The sequence below is a fragment of the Podarcis filfolensis genome, assembly GCF_964270895.1.
Source record: "Podarcis filfolensis genome assembly, chromosome: 4".
Lineage (NCBI taxonomy): Eukaryota > Metazoa > Chordata > Lepidosauria > Squamata > Lacertidae > Podarcis > Podarcis filfolensis.
The window spans coordinates 94,281,440-94,300,766 of NC_139607.1; the positions used below are offsets into that span (position 1 = coordinate 94,281,440).

General features: G+C 46.1%; 1 protein-coding gene across 14 annotated transcripts in view; it reads left to right on the forward strand.

The window, feature by feature from the left end:
• Positions 1 to 19,327, forward strand: part of TENM4 (teneurin transmembrane protein 4) — a 645,582-nt gene that overhangs the window by 562,769 nt on the left and 63,486 nt on the right. For all 14 annotated transcript variants that reach the window (XM_083609383.1, XM_083609392.1, XM_083609393.1 and 11 more), the window contains 2 exons: positions 5,036 to 5,155; positions 11,674 to 11,935. In XM_083609383.1, coding sequence (XP_083465509.1) covers positions 5,036 to 5,155; positions 11,674 to 11,935 — 382 coding nt within the window. The remainder of the gene's footprint in view (positions 1 to 5,035; positions 5,156 to 11,673; positions 11,936 to 19,327) is intronic.

Genomic DNA, 19,327 nt, shown 5'->3' on the forward strand with positions numbered 1-19,327 from the left:
GGATTGGGCCCGGAAACTAATTGGCAGCCAAACAAGCCAGGCCAGGATTGGTGTAATATACTCAAACTGTCTTCTCCCGGTGAGCAACGTGGCTGCCAGGTTCTACACCGGCTGAAGTTTCCAAACCGTCTTCAGATGCAGCCCAATGGAGAACGCATTGCAGTAATCCAACCTAAAGGTTACGATTGCAGACATGGGATTTTTGTCTTTCACTTGACGATATGTGTTTTGATTCCACAGAGTGGGAATTGACGGAAGCAGGATGTTTGTGTTACTGTGTTCCATGAAGTGGGACTATTGTCCTTTGTTCTTTTTCTCTTTGCTTTCTGATGCTAGAAAGAGAGAGACGGAGCCATGTTGCAGTGCTCTGTGTGTGTTTATATGTAAATAAAGTAGATTAGCCAAAATGCTGAGTTGCTGAGGTCTGTTACGCAAAGCTGTGCAAACTCTGCGGATCTCTAAGTGTGCCAGTGTCGGTTGGCATCTGTCGCTGTGATGTTCGGGCTGAAGAAAGCTTATGAAGCTCCCAAACGATTGACCAGGAGGGAGGGAATATGCCAGTCGGCAATGTGTCTCTGCCAGGGTCCTACTCGAGTGTAGGCTGAACTCCTGACACCAGAGCAAAGACAAAAGGCTAGGCTATCCCTGTCCAGATTGGGTACCAGCTTAAGCTGATGGAAGGCACTCAGAGGCACCAAGCCCACTTGAGCCTCAAGTGACAGCAGAGGATTCTGGAGTACCCCCAAGCTACGTACCTGTCCTCACAGTGGCCACCCAAAGGCCTGCACCAAACCCACAAGGAGGACCCTCTTTCCCTGTGCTTTCCAGCAACTGTCGTTCAGAAACACCTCCGGCCAGGGATGCAGAGCATAACCATCATGGCCCATAGACAACATCAGTACTATGGCCTGAAGACATCATGAGTCCAGCACTTCACTCAAGCTTTGGGTCTGGTCTTGATCAGCCACATAACACACTACCTTGGGTTTCTTGACAGAATACAATCCGGATATAAAAGGTAAAGGACCCCTGGATGGTTATGTCCTGTCAAAGATGACTATGGGGTTGCAGTGCTCATCTCGCTTTCAGGCCGAGGGAGCTAGCGTCATGTGGGTCATGTGGCCAGCAGGACTAAACCACTTCTGGCACAACGGAACACTGTGACGGGAACCAGAGCAGTGCACGGAAATGCCGTTTACCTTCCCGCCGCAGCGGTACCTATTTATCTACTTGCACTGGCATGCTTTTGAACTGTTAGGTTGGCAGGAGCTGGGACAGAGCAACAGGAGCTCACCCTGTCATGCGGATTTGAACCACCGACGTTCAGATCAGCAAGCCCAAGAGGCTCAGTGGTTTAAACCACAGAGCTACCCGCACCCCAAATAAAACGTAAGAGAAACTACTCAAATAAATAAAAACAACCAGACAAGGAGGAAAGGAAGACTCTTGGATGGCAAGTTCAATTTGTATGTTTATTCATAATTTTAGGAAACAGCGAGTCCATAAGTGACTGTGGAGGCCAATTCTGGACCCACATGTCCTTCCACAGTGGGGACATTGGTTCCCGGGTGGGAGTTGATCACGGTGAGGGTTTGCCAAGTGTGCCTTCCTCTTAGCACGTTTCTCCCTTGCATCCTGAGTTCAAGTGTCTTCAGAGTCCATGCAGTGCTCGCAGGCCAGTGTTTCCCAGTTGCTGGTGTTTATATAGCTTTTTACATATTACACTTGCATTTAAACATGGGCAACCCTTTCACAGGAAAAGGGAAAGTGTAGTGCTTATGGGATTGAGTGTCGCCTCAGGGACTTTTCCCTTCTTGTCTTTCTGTTATTTCCTAGACAACAAGGTAAATTAATGTTTAGGAGTGATTGCATGAAACATGTTGCAGAATGCAGTACGTTTTATTTCCTTGGCTGTGTATGGACCATGAACCCCAGCACTGCCTTTGCTCTGAGTAGAACTTTCCCATTTCACCTAAGGGAAAACAGAAACATTAACTTTAATCTCCCAGTGAATTATGCATTACTTAATAATATGACAGGCCGAAATTACAGCATGCCTAAATTGCCGTCTGCTTTCTTGAAATCCAGTGATGAATTATCATTCCCAAAATATTAAGAAACCCCAAAAGGTCATTTAAACAACAAAAAAACTAGTGGAAAAGGCCCCTTTGGGAAGGACTAATTAAAAATGCTGACTAAATAGCTGTTTTCAGTGAAAAGAGAGCATCAAAACAATTTCCAAAATAACTTTAAAAGGCAAGCAAATTCGTAAGAGGAAATATGTTAATAATTCATCGGATCGCTGAGGCTTCGGCTATTGGGGGGGTGGAAATAAGTGTTGCTAAATTACCGAATATGCATTCCATCTTGGCAAGGCAAGACTGATTGAAAGAGATCTCCTCCTATTAACAGGAGAGGTAATTTTATATCGAGAGACTTCCCTGGGCGGAGCAGAGAGAGGGAGAGGGTCTTTTGCAGTACCAGTTAGCTTGTTTGCAGTGTAATTGCATTTAGACCAAGGTCTTCTGAAGGAAACGACTGACTAAATTAGCATTAACCAGGTTCCTGTGGGGCTCGGTGTATTGTGGGAGAGACGGTCTCGCCTCCAGAAAGGACGTGTTGACCCAGTAGAGGCCAGGTGCTGACAAGGCACGGCGTTAATTGCTTTTCCCAAACGGGGTAACTTTTATCACTTGGGGGAAATAGAAAGGGGGGGGGGAGAAAAGAAATCTCATCAGGCAAAGTGTAGGACTTAAACCTCTTCTTCATTTTTCACCCACCCATCCATCCTTCCTTGGGATCCCTTCAGTCAAGTGCAGCCAGCCCGTGGATGGTCCAGGAATCAGCGTGTTTTTACATGAGTAGAATGTGTCCTATTTAAAATGCACCTCTGGGTTATTTGTAGGGCCTGCCTGGTGTTTTTACATGAGTAGAATGTGTGCTTTTATTTAAAATGCATCTCTGGGTTATTTGTGGGGCTTGCCTGGTGTTTTTTACATGAGTAGAATGTGTGCTTTTATTTAAAATGCATCTCTGGCTTATTTGTGGGGCATAGGAATTCATTCATTCCCCCCCCCAAATATAGTCCGGCCCCCCACAAGGTCTGAGGGGCAGTGGACCAGCCCCCCGCTGAAAAAGTTTGCTGACCCCTGTACTAGACCATGGGTAGGCAAGCTAAGGCCCAGGGGCCGGATCCGGCCCAGTCACCTTTTAAATCCAGCCCGTGGATGGTCTGGGAATCAGTGTGTTTTTACATGAGTAGAATGTGTCCTTTTATTTAAAATGCATCTCTGGGTTATTTGTGGGGCATAGGAATTTGTTCCATTTCCCCCCAAAATATAATCTGGCCCCCCACAAGGTCTGAGGGACAGTGGACTGGCCCCATGCTGAAAAAGTTTGCTAAACCCTGGACTAGACGACCCACGGGGTCCCTTCCAGCTCTACAAATCTGTGATTCTGTGCTGATGCAGGGAGTTTATAATGTGTTCCTCCACCTTGGGACTGCAATCACCTCAAGGTTCTACCAGCAGCCAAGCCTCAGCTGGGAATAGTCTTCCCAGAGGTTCAAAAACCTTAGAGCCTTCATATATGTCTTTATGTGGAAATACCCCAAACTTAGCATCCTCTTGCATCCCTTACCTTATTTCTCACGCCAGCTCCATAAGCCAATGCCTTTCAGAAAGTGCCTCAAGTTATAGTTTGATTCTGACTTCAACACATATTATTATTAGGCTGAGTGTGTATCCCTCCAGCTAAACTCACATCCAGTCATTGCTTTCATGTAAATCAATCTTCTACTGTATTAGTTACTTGAACAGCAAACAAACTTAAGACATGCAGATGATGAAAAATAGCTGGCTTGCAGTAGAAGGAGGATTAATGTGCGGTTGAATCTGAGGCCCCTTCTGCAACCACACAAGGGGTATCAGACCACTTTATAAACAGTCATGGCTTCTCCCCAAATAATTCTGGGAACTGTAGGTCAATACGGATGCTGAGAGATGTTGAGAGCCCTATTCCCCTCCCAGATCTACAATACCCAGAGTGTTTTAACAATCGATCCCTCTTGCTAGAGGAGAGCAGAGAGCTCTCTAACAAACTACAGTTCCCAGAATTCTCTGGGGGAAGCGACAACGGTTTAAAGTGCTCTGTCGCCCCTTTAACTGTATTGTGCGCAGATGGGGCCTGAGATAAAAGAGGCAGATGAGATGAAAAGGCAACGGCAAGGCTGCCACTCTCTAGGCTGCAACTCAGACCAGGAGAGAACAAGATCAGAGAGAGGCTTTTCTTCGGAGGAGGAGAACTGGTTTGAGCGGGATTAGATATTCTAGGAATAACCAGTAGCAGAGATCAAGCTTTAATCAGCTGCTAACAGATCTGCAATGGGGAAATCAAAGCAGTTCTAAATGCAGAGACTAGGGAGCAATGGGGGAAAAATAGCGTAATGCCCAGTTGAGACTGAAGAAGCATGGCTGCCACATTTCTCGGACATCATCCCTTCTCACATCAAGAAGCCCTCGGCTCAACAAGCCAATCTGAGAAGGAAGGAAGGAAGGAAGGAAGGAAGGAAGGAAGCAAGCACTCTTCCCTTCTTCTGCTGCCACTTCCAGGGATTAAGGTTGAATCCTGACAAGACAGAAGTACTGTTCTTGGGGGACAGGGGGCAGGCTGGTATGGAGGACTACCTGGTCCTGAATGGGGTAACTGTGCCCCTGAAGGACCAGGTGTGCAGCCTGGGAGTCATTTTGGACTCACAGCTGTCCATGGAGGGGCAGGTCAATTCTGTGTCCAGGGCAGCTGTTTACCAGCTCCATCTGGTATGCTTTTGTTATCTTGCACGCCCACCACATGTGGTAGAATGTACCTTCTTTTTCTTTACACTTCCAACAAATATTTGTAGCTCTTCTATACATTTTTGCTAATTTAGTAGGAGTTAGGTACCAACGGTACATCGTTTTCATATGGTTTTTCTTCAACGTATAGCAGAGGACAGGATTAAGAATTAAGCATGTGGCGCTTTCTCTTCTCCCTGCAGCCACCCTTGTGTGATTCGTGGGCAGGTGATGACATCGGACGGGACCCCGCTCGTCGGCGTGAATATCAGCTTTGTCAACAACCCTCTTTTCGGCTACACTATCAGCAGGCAGGATGGCAGGTATGTATGTGGGCCCCTTTCTGTCTTTTCGTTGTGTGAAATGCAAGGCTGGCTTCAGTGCAGAGGCTTGAGTGTGAACATCAGCTTGTCTGTTTCATAGGGTGCTTGCAGATTCCTTTCGTTCCTTGCTGGGTCTGGACTGGCACTAATAAATAAGCAGGCTCTGAATTAGGTGGGGAAGTTAGAACCTTCCAACTTCTAAGGAAAGCTGCTACTCCCGATACTACCTTTGAAGGTGACCTGGAAACTACAACTAATCCAGAATGCGGCAGCTAGACTGGTGACTGGGAACGGCTGCAAGACCATATAACACCAGTCCTGAAAGACCTGCATTGGCTCTCAGTACATTTCCGGGCATAATTCAAAGTGTTGGTGCTGACCTTGAAAGCCCTAAATGGCCTCGGCCCAGTATACCTGAAGGAGCATCTCCACCCCCATCGTTCTGCCCCGACACTGAGGTCCAGCTCCAAGGGCCTTCTGGTGGTTCCCTCATTGCTAGAAGTGAAGCTACAGGGAACCAGGGAGAGGGCCTTCTTGGTAGTGGTGCCCGCCCTGTGGCACACCCTCCCATCAGATGTCAAGGAAATAAACAACTATCAGACTTTTAGAAGACATCTGAAGGCAGCCCTGTTTAGGGAAGTTTTTAATGTCTGATGTTTTCTCACTTTATTATTATTATTATTATTATTATTATTATTATTATTATTATTCTGTTGCGAGCTGCCCATAGTGGCTGGGGAAATCCAGCCAGGTAGGTGGCATATAAATAATAATATTTATTATTATTATTATTATTAGGTGAGGGGTGGGGGGAAATAGACAATCCTTCCTACCTGATTCATTACTTAGTGGTAGCCAGATAAATGCACTTCCCAGCACAGGGTATTGCCTCTGAGCCCACCAGGCTATTCTGAATGAAAGAAGGTACAGGAAAGAAGGGAAAGAATTGGCTTAAACTACGCAGGTGGCACTGTGGTCTAAACCTCAGAGCCTAGGACTTGCTGATCAGAAGGTCGGCGGTTTGAATCCCTGCAACGGGGTGAGCTCCCGTTGCTCGGTCCCTGCTCCTGCCAACCTAGCAGTTTGAAAGCACGTCAAAGTGCAAGTAGATCAATAGGTACCGCTCTGGCGGGAAGGTAAACGGCGTTTCCGTGTGCTGCTCTGGTTCGCCAGAAGCGGCTTAGTCATGCTGGCCACATGACCCGGAAGCTGTATGCCGGCTCCCTTGGCCAATAAAGCAAGATGAGCTCCGCAACCCCAGAGTCGTCTGCGACTGGACCTAATGGTCAGGGGTCCCTTTACCTTTACCTTACAACAGAAAAAGTAGGGATTGGTCGCCGTGCATAGAATCATAGAGTTGGAAAGAACCCCAGAGTGTCTCCCAATCCAGCCCCCTGCAATGCAGGAATCTAAACTAAAGACAGCCATCCAACCTCTGCTTAGAAACCTCTAAGGAAGCTGGAGCTGGTGGGAAATGGAATCCAACAATACATGGAAGGCCTTGGTGTAGGCAGTAAATGACCAAACCAGCCAAATTCCAGAAAATTCAACGGAAGGCCTTTGAGTTGTAATAATGGTGATCTTTTGTGGTTTGTGCAGCTGCCTCCATGAATAAGGGTCATGATTCAGTGGTACTGCATCTGTTTTGCTTGCAGAAGGTCCCTGGCTCATTCCCCAGGTAAACTCCTCTCTGAACCCCCGAGAGATGGTTGCAGTCCTTGTAGATGATGCCGAGCTACAGGAACCAGCAGTCTGTGTCAATATGAGGCAGCTTCCGGCTGTTAGAATTCCTGCTCCATGATTGCTGTCATGGGATTGTTGTCTTTCCCATGACGGTGTATGTTTTGACTCCACAGAGTGGGAAGTGACGGAGACAGGATGTCTATGTTACTGTGTTCAGTGAAGTGGGACTATTGTCCTTTGTTCTTTTTCTCTTTGCTGTCTGATGCTAGAGAGAGAAGGAGCCATGTTGCAGTGCTCCGTGTGTGTTTATATGTAAATAAAGTAGATTAGCCAAAATACCGAGTTTCTGAGGTCTGTTACGCAATGCTGCGCAAACTCGGCGGCTCCCTAAGTGTGCCGGTGTCAGTTGGCATCGGTCGCTGTGATGTTTGGGCTGGAGAAAGCTTTTGAAGCTCCCGAAAAAAAGACCAGGAGGGAGAGAACATGCCAGTCGGGCATGTGTCTCTGCCAGGGTCCTATTCGAGTGTAGGCTGAACTCCTGACACCAGCATGCCGTTCCTCTCCACTGACACTGGTTTTAGCCACCTTATTTTGCAGTGCACAGCATCCTCTAAGCATCTCAGGTGCATGTTGCATTGAAACATTGGAAACCTCAGTGGAGTTGCGGCTGTTTTCTGGTGTCGTGGCTGAGTCCTAGCCATGCCAGGAGAATGGAGGAGTGGGGCATTCCAGGGGCACTGGGGAGAGTCCCGCTAAGGCTGTGTGCATTTCCACCTCAGTGGAAAAGTTTGCAGGGCCAAGCTGTAAAACTCGCTCTTCTTTTTTCAACAACAAAATTCTCGCTTTGAGCCATTGACTAGGTAGGACTGCAGACCACACGCTTCTGAAAGAGCTTTCGTAAAGGCCAGGGCATCATCGGCGGCCCTTGTCAGAGAGAACGCTTTGATGCTTCTTGATAGGAGGAGAGTTTTGTTGGCGGTTTTCGTTTTGATTCCACCGGCTTGGGTCTTATCTCTCTTTCTCTTCTTTCCTTCATCGCTTCTTGGCCTCATCAAGGTAACTTCAAGGCGAAGGCAGGAGCTGATGACTAGCTGCATCTCCCGCAACAACAATGTCGCCTCTGTGTTTTCCTCGCCTGCTTGAGATCGATTCCTTCCCTTTTCCCCCCAGTTTCACGGTTGTGCCGAAAGGAAGCACAGTTCTAAAGCTCATTAGAGTTCACTGTTCCTAGCAACTCCCCTCACCAGTGAGGCAAAGAAGAGATGTTTTCATTTATAAACGACCCTTCTTTTTCCAGCCGCTTGTTGAACTCCTTTTTATTTTTAGTATTTAAAAGGAAAACAACCCCAGTCCTTTTTGTAGTCGCCCCCCCTCCCCACATTTCATACTCAGCCCCAGGCTGCTTTCTAGGCTTTGCCAAATGCTAACTAGCTGTTAAAAATGCCCTCATCAAGACTTAAATGCTCTTCATTTCGCTGGCAAGCAACAAATGGAGGCTTTTAAAAGCGAGCGGCCAGAGTTTTTGATGTCTCTATTTGAATTGCAGAATAAACATCTCACTTCGTTTATATATATATATAGAGAGAGAGAGAGAGATATTTTTAAAAATGGAAGTGTTTTATTATCATTTCATGGCAAAAAAACCAAAAACTGTCCTCTCTAAAGCACACATTTGGGATGATTCCAGGTTCTTACACACTAACCCGTTCAAAGCACAAAAGTGTGGGTTTCCCCCAATGTGGAACTGTTTGTGCCTATCCTTACCATACTGTTTGCATTCTAGACTGCCATCAACCAAGGATGGGTGTAGTTATTTTATTGTCCTCTTCATGGGCTTATCCTGCACTTGCCCCAGGTGCATAAAGAAAGAAGTGGTGGTTGCAATCTTTTTTATTTTTATTGATATTTTATTAGAATAATTTCATTTATAAAAAGACCATGTGAGAAAAGAACCTGTGGGTCTAGATGACCCTCTAGGTCCTCCGCCCCCTGACTCTACAACTCAACGACACCCTCCCATGTGCTGAATTATAGATTTCAAGCTCCGTGGGGCAGGAACCCACCCTCCTGTGCTATGCAAAGCGAAATGTGTATCCATGGCACAAAGATAATAGAATCATAGAACAGTAGAGTTGGAATCTACTTCAACCCCAGGCAATGCAGAAATCCTTTGTAGGGCTCAAACCCACGACCCTGAAATTAAGATCCTCGTGCTCTCTTGGCTGAGTTATCCCAGCAGACAAATGCCTTTGTCACATTCTCCTGCTAGCATCAAGCTACCAGACAGACCACCTGTTTGGCGTGATCTGGAAGCTGTTGTTATTTGGTCGTTTAGTCATGTCTGACTCTTTGTGACCCCATGGACCAGAGCACACCAGGCACTCCTGTCTTCCACTGCCTCCCACAGTTTGGTCAAACTCATGCTGGTAGCTTCGAGAACACTGTCCAACCATCTAGTCCTCTCTCGTCCCCTTCTCCTTGTGCCCTCCATCTTTTCCAGGGAATCTTCTCTTCTCATGAGGTGGCCAAAGTATTGGAGCCTCAGCTTCAGGATCCAGTGAGCACTCAGGGCTGATTTTCTTAAGGATGGATCAGTTTGATCTTCTTGCAGTCTGTGGGACTCTCAAGAGTCTCCTCCAGCTCCATAATTCAAAAGCATCAATTCTTTGGCGATCAGCCTTCTTGATGAGATCACTACTGGGAAAAGCATAGCTTTAACTATATGGACCTTTGTCAGCATGTCTCTGCTTTTTAAGATGCTGTCTAGGTTTGCTTTTCTCCCAAGAAGCAGGCGTCTTTTAATTTTGTGATCGCTGTCACCATCTGCAGTGATCATGGAGCCCAAGAAAGTAAAATTTCTCACTGCCTCCATTTCTTCTCCTTCTATTTGCCAGGAGGTGATGGAACCAGTGGCCATGATCTTTGGTTTTTTGTTGTTGAGCTTCAGACCATATTTTGCGCTCTCCTCTTTCACCCTCATTAAAAGGTTCTTTAATTCCTCCTCACTTTCTGCCATCAAGCTTGTGTCCTCTGCATATCTGAGGTTGTTGATATTTCTTCCGGCGATCTTAATCCCGGCTTGGGATTCATCCAGCCCAGCCTTTCGCATGATGAATTCTGCATATAAGTTAAATAAACAGGTACAAATATGTATATTCTTATTATCCTAAAACACATATAATTGCCAATAACCTAATATATTCTTTGTAAGCTCATTCCAAGTATCATTGTATTCATCCATAGAAAGTTTGTGTCAATAAGCTGTCCATTCATAAGTTGCCAATGTTGCCATGTTGTCAAGCCATTGATTAAGGAGAATCGTTATCTCTGTTCTTCCAGTTCATTAGCATCAGTCTCTCAGCCACCATTAGGGCAGAGGGAATCTATTTTCGCTGTCCTGTTGTCAATTTCCATACAATGGGCATACAGTTCAAGAGAATATTCACCTCTGAAAATCTCAATTTTTTTCCATAGCATCTTCTTTATATAGTCCAGCAATCTTGGTGGCTTCAGCCTAGGTGTATGCCCACCCACAGCACCACTGGGCAGGTGTGAATATGTTGTTGGGACCCCCTATGTCTGCTTTCATTCGTTGTCAAGCTGACACGCTGTGAGGAAACACAGAATCAATCTGCAATGAGTGTTTCTTTTCGGAACGAAGCCAGTTTCTCGGGAAGCGCTTTTCAGGGGCAAAGAATACTCCATATGTTAAGTTGTGGGTGAACATATCAGACGACACAGCGATTCTTCAAAACAGCTCTTGTTTATTCACAGGCCAGAACAAAACTGAACTGAAGGGTTCAGCCAGCCTGCTTATGTAGAGCTGCACTAGAACGCAACAGCAACCACTTTCTGTAACTAGCCAATCACTGAACGTCACTTTCAACCCCCTATTTGCATAGGTGGACCTGAGTGAAAACTATCTACAGTATGCCCCTGCTGGCCCAGGGTGAGAACTTCAGTACATAAAACCATAGTTCTGGATTGTGTGCAGACCAAAAAATAACAAGTACCATATTTTTCCATGTATAAGACGCCCCCTAATTTTGGGGACTCAAGTTTAAGAAAATGGGGGGAGATGGCACTTTTTTGCGGCAGGTTGCCCAGAGTTGATGAGCTTTTTTTGCAGAGGATTGCCCAGAGTTGTTGAATTTTTTGGGATTGCTGAAAACTGCTCATGCACCGCAAAAATCCACCTCTTGTCTGTCCCATCGCCGGCAGAAGCTCCCAATCGCCTGCCCAATTGCCTCAACAGCAGCCAATCAACACCATCCATTGATGCAGAAACCAATAATATGCACAACGCCCGCTGACAGCAGCAGCTAATAATAATAATAATAATAATAATAATAATAATAATAATAATAATAATAATTTATTTATACCCCACCCTCCTCAGTCAAGACCGGGCTCAGGGCGGCTAACACCAGGTATAAAAACAATTGATCAAAATACAACTTAAAAACAAGATTAAAATACAACATTAAAATGCAGCCTCATTTCAGTAGAAACTCAAATCAAAAACCTTTTGGGGGATGAAAACGTCAAATCTTCACCAAGGCCAACTGTCCTCATTAAGCACTATCCACGTATAAGACGGCCCCCACTTTTAAGCATAATTTTTAGAGAAAAAAACCTAGTCTTATACACTGAAAAGTACGGTCGTTTCCATTGATTCTATAACAAAATGCTCCTTGTGTACACCGCTTAAATTAGTCTGGTTCTTAGGTTCTGTCCGGTGGTAACTTTCCAGCATGACCCAGGAACTGAGAAGCTCAGTGAAGGGTTGAGCTGCAGAGATTTCCAACGCCTGGTTCTTGTGTTTACATTGACAGCTTTGACCTGGTGACCAACGGCGGCATCTCCATCATCTTGCACTTTGAGCGGGCGCCTTTCATCACCCAGGAGCACACCCTCTGGCTGCCGTGGGACCGCTTCTTCGTCATGGAGACCATCGTCATGAGGCACGAAGAGAACGACATCCCCAGCTGCGACCTGAGCAACTTCGCCCGGCCCAACCCTGTGGTCTCGCCTTCCCCTCTGACGGCATTTGCCAGCTCCTGCTCGGAGAGAGGTCCCATTGTCCCGGAGATACAGGTAGGACCACAAGGGGGAGAAAGGACATTTCTGATCACAGGTCCTGCTTGTCTGTACTGAGCAAGGAGGTTGTGGTTTCAGAGCCCAGCTCAACATGGGGAAAACAAGCAAGCCAAACGGATGCATACATACATTAGAACCAGCATTAACAAAATATCGTGTTGTGATTAAAGCAGCGATAATGCCACATTTTGAAAAATTAAGACAATTTTTTAAAAAACAGTTAAAACAAATTTCAGCACATCTACAAGTCAGCTTACAGGCCAGCCAAAGCCTTTTCTAATTATAAATCGCTCTGTCAGAACTGAACTGATATTACCTGGTACCTTTCCCGGGAAAATCAGAGGCTCACTATGTCAGGTTCCTATTGGAAGACCGGACAAATGCTAGAACATTAGCAGTGGTGAAGCTTTTATCAGTGGCTGCAAGAACCAATGATCCCTCTATCTTTAAGTCTGAACAAAATGCTTGTTTAACCTGGCTGTCTGAAGGTAGGCTGTCTGAATTGTGCATTGCTTTGTAACGATTTGTTGGGTCTCTGGACCGTAATAAGGACCATAATATATACACACACACACACACACACACACACACACACACACACTGTATTTTTCGCACCATAGGACGCACTTTTTCCCTCCTAAAAAGCAAGGGAAAATGTGTGTGCGTCCTATGGAGCGAATGCAGGGGGGAGGCAGGCGGGAAAAGCCCCCAAGAGCCGCACACAAGCTTCATGCGCCCTTGCGGGCTTTTCCCCAGGAGGGAGAAGGGACTGACTGGCCGCATAATCCCTTCTCCCTCCTCGGGGAAAAGCCCCCAAGAGCGGCGCGCTCTTTAAAGGCTGCGCGGCTCCTGCGGGCTTTTCTACGAGGTGGGAAAATCCCCCCACCTCCCAGAAAAGCCAGGAGAAGCCGCGCAGCCCCGTTAAAGAGCGCGCGGCTTCTGCGGGAGGTGGGGGAAGCTGCAGCAGATTCCCTCCTCCCGGGCTCCCTTTGAAGCGGCAAAGTGTAAGCAGCTCCTCTCCCACTTTCCTGCTTCAAAGCAACTACGGAGGAGGGAAGGAAGGGGACCATGGATCCTCCGCTGCTGACGGCTGCAGCGGAGTCCCTCCTCCGTGATTGCTTTGAAGCAGGAAAGTGGGAGGGGTGCAGCTTACACTCGTGTAAGCAGCTCCTCTCCCACTTTCCTGCTTCAAAACAACTACGAAGGAGGGAAGGAAGGGGACCATGGATCCTCCGTGACGGCTGCAGCAGATTCCCTCCTCCGTGATTGCTTTGAAGCAGGAAAGTGGGAGGGGAGCAGCTTACACTCGTGTAAGCAGCTCCTCTCCCACTTTCCTGCTTCAAAGTGGAGGGAATCCACTGCAGTTGCGAGCAGAGGATCCATGGCTCCGCTGCCTTCCCTCGAAGCAGGGTGCGGGGGTGCAGGGGGTAAAGACGGCAGGAAATAGATGCCGGGCAGGAAGACACAACCACACTTTGACCACTGGAAAGTCCACCTCAGCCTCCCCAGATTTCCACTGAGACGGCCAGGCTAATCTCGATGGCCGTAAGTCAGGCTCAGCATTATTAACTGGACTTAGATAAGCCATGGTTCCCCTTCCTACCCTCCTCTGAGGCTCGATTTAAAGCAGCAAAGCGGACAGGAGCCACCCGCTTTGCTGCTTTAAATAGTTTAGTGCAACATTTGATTCAGAATATTTTTTTCCGTATTTTCCTCCTCTAAAAACTAGGTGCGCCCTATGGTCAGGTGCGTCCTATGGAGCGAAAAATACGTGTGTGTGTGTGTGTGTGTGTGTGTGTGTGTGTGTGTGTGTGTGTGTATATATATATATATATATATATATATATATGAAAAATTATAAATGCCTTTGCTTGTGAAATGGCCAAACTACATGTTGCATGTACAGTGGTACCTTGGTTCTCAAACTTAATCTGTTCCGGAAGTCGGTTCCAAAACCAAAAGCATTCCCAAACCAAGGCGCACTTTCCCCTAGAAAGTAATGCAAAATGGATTAATCCGTTCTAGACTTTTAGAAACAACACCTAAAATAGCATTCTATATTCAGATAGGTAGCCATGTTGGTCTGACGCAGTCGAAATAAAAAATTAAAAAATAGTCCAGTAGCACCTTAGAGACCAACTAAGTTTGTTCTGGGTATAAGCTTTCGTGTGCATGCACACTTCTTCAGATACCACCTAAAACAGCAATTTAACACGAGTTTTTCTATCTGACAAGACCATTGATCCATAAAATGGAAGCAATAAACAATGTACTGCAGTCACACAATCAATCAGTAGCTGAACTGGGTTCCACACAGCCACAAAAACAAAGCAAAAAGAGCCGCAAAAACAAAAACGCAAAATAGTAAAAACAGACAGACACTCAAAACGGAAGCATAACACTCAAAACAAAGCACGTTCGGCTTCTGAAAAAAGTTCGCAAACCGGAATACTTACTTCTGGGTTTGCAGTGTTTGGGCTCCAAGCTGTTTGAGTACCAAGGCGTTTGAGAACCAAGGTACCGCTGTAGTTTATTTGCTGGGCAGGCACTGCTAAATGCAAAGCAGCCACAGATGGTAGACTTGAGAACCAATGTGTTTGGAGGGGGGGCAGGCAAGGGTAACATTTCCCTTGCCCCCAATTTGTCTATTCAAAATCCTCCTCCTCAGCTGCCATTTTCTCCCGAGAGGGGAAAAAGATACAGGGGGACAATGCCCTTTCCTTAAACGACAGAAAACCAACTGGGGAGAATCTTTAATAGACCAATGCCATCAAAGAGAGGGTTCAACAGCCACTCACATAGCATTCCCTTCCTCCCTGTTGCATACAACTTTTTTAATCTGAAGAAGTGTGCATGCACACGAAAGCTCATACCAATAACAAATTTAGCTGGTCTCTAAGGTGCTACTGGAAGGAATATTTTTGTTTGTTTGTTTCAACTTTTTAAAAGGCATCTAAAAAGGGGCAGGATTTTAGCATTTGGGAGAGTTGTGTCCACGCTTTGCATGCAGAAGTTCCTATTTCCAATCCCTGATATCCTTGCATAAGGTTTTGAAAGATTCCTGCCTGAAACCTGGCAGAACTGGGCTAGATGCACCAGCCGGTTTTGACTCGTAAAAAACCAGGTTCCTGTGTTACTCATGCAAAATACGCATGGCCTTTCCCCTCCTTATACAAATACACACACACACTTCTCTCTGCACAAATGCTTACTTCCCCTCTGGGTCTCGGACTAATTTGCATAGACATTTGCATATTTTTGATATTTAAAGCTTGCCGCTCACGTCGCCATTATTTGTTTCTGCCCATATCTGATCGACTGGCAGGGAAACGCCGGTTAACAACAGTCACCAGCGAAGACAATCTGCAATTGTCTCTGCTGGGGAGAAGGAGGGGAAAAAAACCCTCACTCCCAGAGCTATGTTATTTACAATTCGATGGGAAGGAAGGAAAGGGACTCGGAAATTATCACTCAAGGCTTTGCAGCGTGCAGAGACAGGAAATAAAGCAGGCAAAAGGAATCCAGATTATCTGGCATCTTGCATTGCCTTTTCTACCTCCTGTTCATGCTCAGCAGCCACTGGGTGAAAGGAGCAATGGGGTGAGATTTTTCAGAAACAGAGGGAGATCCCAGTGTGAAACCGACCTAGCTTATGGGTTGAGAATGCTGCTTTATAAGAAGCCTATCCCTTGGGAAGAACGCGGGTGGCGCTGTGGGTTAAACCACAGAGCCTAGGACTTGCTGATCAGAAGGTTGGCGGTTCGAATCCCCGTGACGGGGTGAGCTCCCGTTGCTCGGTCCGTGCTCCTGCCAACCTACCAGTTTGAAACCATGTCAAAGTGCAAGTAGATAAATAGGTACCGCTCCAGCAGAAAGGTAAACGGCGTTTCCGTGCACTGCTCTGGTTCACCAGAGCGGCTTAGTCATGCTGGCCACATGACCTGGAAGCTGTACGCCGGCTCCCTCAGCCAAAAAAGCGAGATGAGCGCTGCTACCCCAGAGTTGGCCAAAACTGGACCTAATGGTCAGCTGTCCCTTTACCTTTATCCCTTGGGAATTGTAGGGATAGAACTACCTAGATTGTATAAGAATTTATTCACGTATGCGACGACAGCGGCAAAGAAAGTTACTTGCTCAAAAATGGAAAGAAGTAGTAGTCCCGGTTAAGGAAGAATGGATACAAAAACTTATGGAATATGCAGAAATGCCGAAACATACCAGAAGAATGAGAAATGAAGATAACAAACTTTCTATAAAAGAATGGAAATGGTTTGTTGAATATTTACAGATAAATTGCAAACAGATGAAAACACTGGCTGGTATATTGTAATAACCTGCAGCTACATGAGAGTATATATTTAAAGAAGATAAATAAATGAGTAAGTTAAGGTAATTTGGATATGCAGAACGTATTAAAAATAAAAGTTAAGGAACCGCAGAAAGAGGGGGAAGGAAGTCAAGTTTTAAAATGTTAAAATGGTTGTAAAAGCAGTGAAATGTATATTTCTGGGCAGTATAAATAAATAATAAATGAAGAAGAAGAAGAGAATGCTGCTTTATGGAAGAGAATGCTGGGCAACTTAAAAACGTTAGGAGCGGCACCTCAGCACCTTCTAAATGGGCTGCATCAGGGAGATTTTGGGCATCACGTGGCAGAACAGAGTCTCAAGCATAGATGTGCTCTCCCAAGCCCATGTTACCAGCATGTTCGCACTCATGCCACAGCGCCTGACTTGGTCGTGTCCACAAAATAGAAAATGGCAGGATCCCCAAGGAGCTGGCTTCAGGCACCAGACCTGTTGGCAGACCAACTCTGTACATTTCCGAGCACAATTCAAAGTGTTGGTGTTGACCTTTAAAGCCCTAAAAGGCCTCGGCCCAGTGTACCTGAAGGAGCGTCTCCATCCCCATCTTTCTGCCCGAACACTGAGGTCCAGCTCCGAGGGCCTTCTGGCGGTTCCCTCACTGTGAGAAGCCAAGTTACAGGGAACGAGGCAGAGGGCCTTCTCGGTAGTGGCGCCCGCCCTGTGGAACGCCCTCCCATCAGATGTCAAAGAGATAAACAACTACCTGACATTTAGAATACATCTGAAGGCAGCACTGTTCAGAGAAGTTTTTAATGTGTGACATTTTGACGTATTTTTAATATTTGTTGGAAGCTGCCCAGAGTGGCTGGGGAAACCCAGCCAGATGGGCGGGGTACAAATAATTTATTTATTATTATTATTATTATTATTATTATTATTATTATTATTATTATTATTTATTACAAAGATATCTGCAGACATGGCATGAAGGCTGGCAACCTCAACCCTGCCATGTGGTAGACAGGTAAAAGGTAAAGGACCCCTGGGCAGTTAAGTTCAGTCATAGGCGACTGTGGGGTTGTGGCACTCATCTCACTTTTCAGGCCAAGGAAGCCGGCAGTTGTCCACAGACAGCTTTCCAGGTCATGTGGCCGGCAGGACTAAACCGCTTCTGGCGCAATGAAAACCAGAGCACATGGAAACGCCGTTTACCTTCCCACCGCAGTGGTACCTATTTATCTACTTGCACTGGTGTGCTTTCAAACTGCTAGGTTGGCAGGAGCTGGGACAGAGCAACGGGAGCTCACTCTGTCGTGGGGATTCGAACCGCCGACCTTTTGATCGGCAAGCCCAAGAGGCTGAGTGCTTTAGTCCACTGCGCCACCCGTGTCCCTAAGTGAGGAGAACCTACTGGGTGTGGGTGTGGGTGGGTGGCAGGCAGGCCAACTCTAGGGAGAAACCTACCCACGTAACTCCTTCAGTTAGAAGAGAGGACTGTTTGACTAGGTGAAAAGGTAAAGGTAAAGGATGCCTGGATGGTTAAGTCCAGTCAAAGGCGACTGTGGGGTTGCAGCACTCATCTCGCTTTCAGGCCGAGAGAGCTGGCGTTTGTCCACAGACAGCTTTCCGGGTCATGTGGCCAGCAGGACTAAACCACTTCTGGCGCAACGAAACACCGTGACGGAAACCAGAATACATGGAAACGCCGTTTACCTTCCCGCCGGAGTGGTACCTATTTATCTACTTGCACTGGTGTGCTTTCAAACTGTTAGGTTGGCAGGAGCTGGGACAGAGCAACGGGAGCTCACTCTGTCACGGGGATTTGAACCACTGACCTTCTGATCGGCAAGCCCGAGAATCCCAGTGGTTTAGACCACAGCACCACCCGTGTCAGTGCCTGGCAGAGGTAGATTTAGGTGGTTCACCTGCACTGGGCACCGAGCTGAGAGGGGGATGCTGCAGCAATGATGAACAGTGGAAGGCAAGAGGCAAGGGGGGCACTGAATTTTGTCACAGAAATATTAAAGCCCAAACTCTGCCACGGCACCTGACGACAGGCAGTCAAGATAGTGTATCCGCAGCGGCGACCAGAGGAGGAATGACCATGTGTGTTCCAAAGTGCTGCCATTTTGGAATTCCTCCCATCGTTTTGCTGCTCTTTGCTTTCTCCCACAACTGACCTTTGCTACGAGACATGGCAGTCGGGCAAGGAAGATGGGCCACAGCAGAGCGAAGCAATAATTTTATAACACAGCATCAGGGCAAGATGTTGCAAACAACGCTTTCTCTCCGTGCGAAGACAGATTGCATTAAAGGGCCACCTCCCCTTCCTCGGCTTGTAACTGGCTGCGTTGGATTCCAGCATGCCTGGCAGATAAGCTTGTAAAATAAGTTTAAAAAATAAAAAAAGACAAGTCCCTGGCTTTTCCCAGTTCTGTTGTTTCTTCGCCTCATACCCAGCAAGCTATGTAAATTGAAAAAGCTGCATTCGGGGAAAGTAAATATGTATGAGATCAAGGAAACCGGCACTATTAACTTTCCAGGTCTATCAGTTTGTCAAGAGATGCAAAAAAGCTCCGGGTTTATAAATTATCACTTCGGGGAAATATTTTGGGTCCTTGCTAGTGGCTCAAAGCAACCCTTTTTTAAATTATTTATTTATTTTCACAATTTAAAGTGGCTTGGGGGACAGATGAAAAATTAATATTAAAAAAACAAAACAACTGGTAGGATTTGCCTAATCAAAGAAATCTCCGTTGATAAAATATATGAGATTTAAGTCGACTAATCAATGAATTGCTCAAGTTTACATGAATCTGAATGCATGAAAAAACAATAGCTCATATGATACGTATTTTTATAATTTGGAATATTTAATGTGATTGGATTGAATTGTTAAAATGGAAAATTTAATTAAAATTATTTTTAAAAAAGAAAAAAAACAATAGCTCAAAAGGGGGGAAAGACATTGTTTTATTTCTTTCTCAGTTACGCATATGTATCACACAGCCGGCACTATGTAAGAAAAGGCATTTTCTATCAATGGGTCATGCTGTGTGAAGCATCAATTATTCCTGAGTCA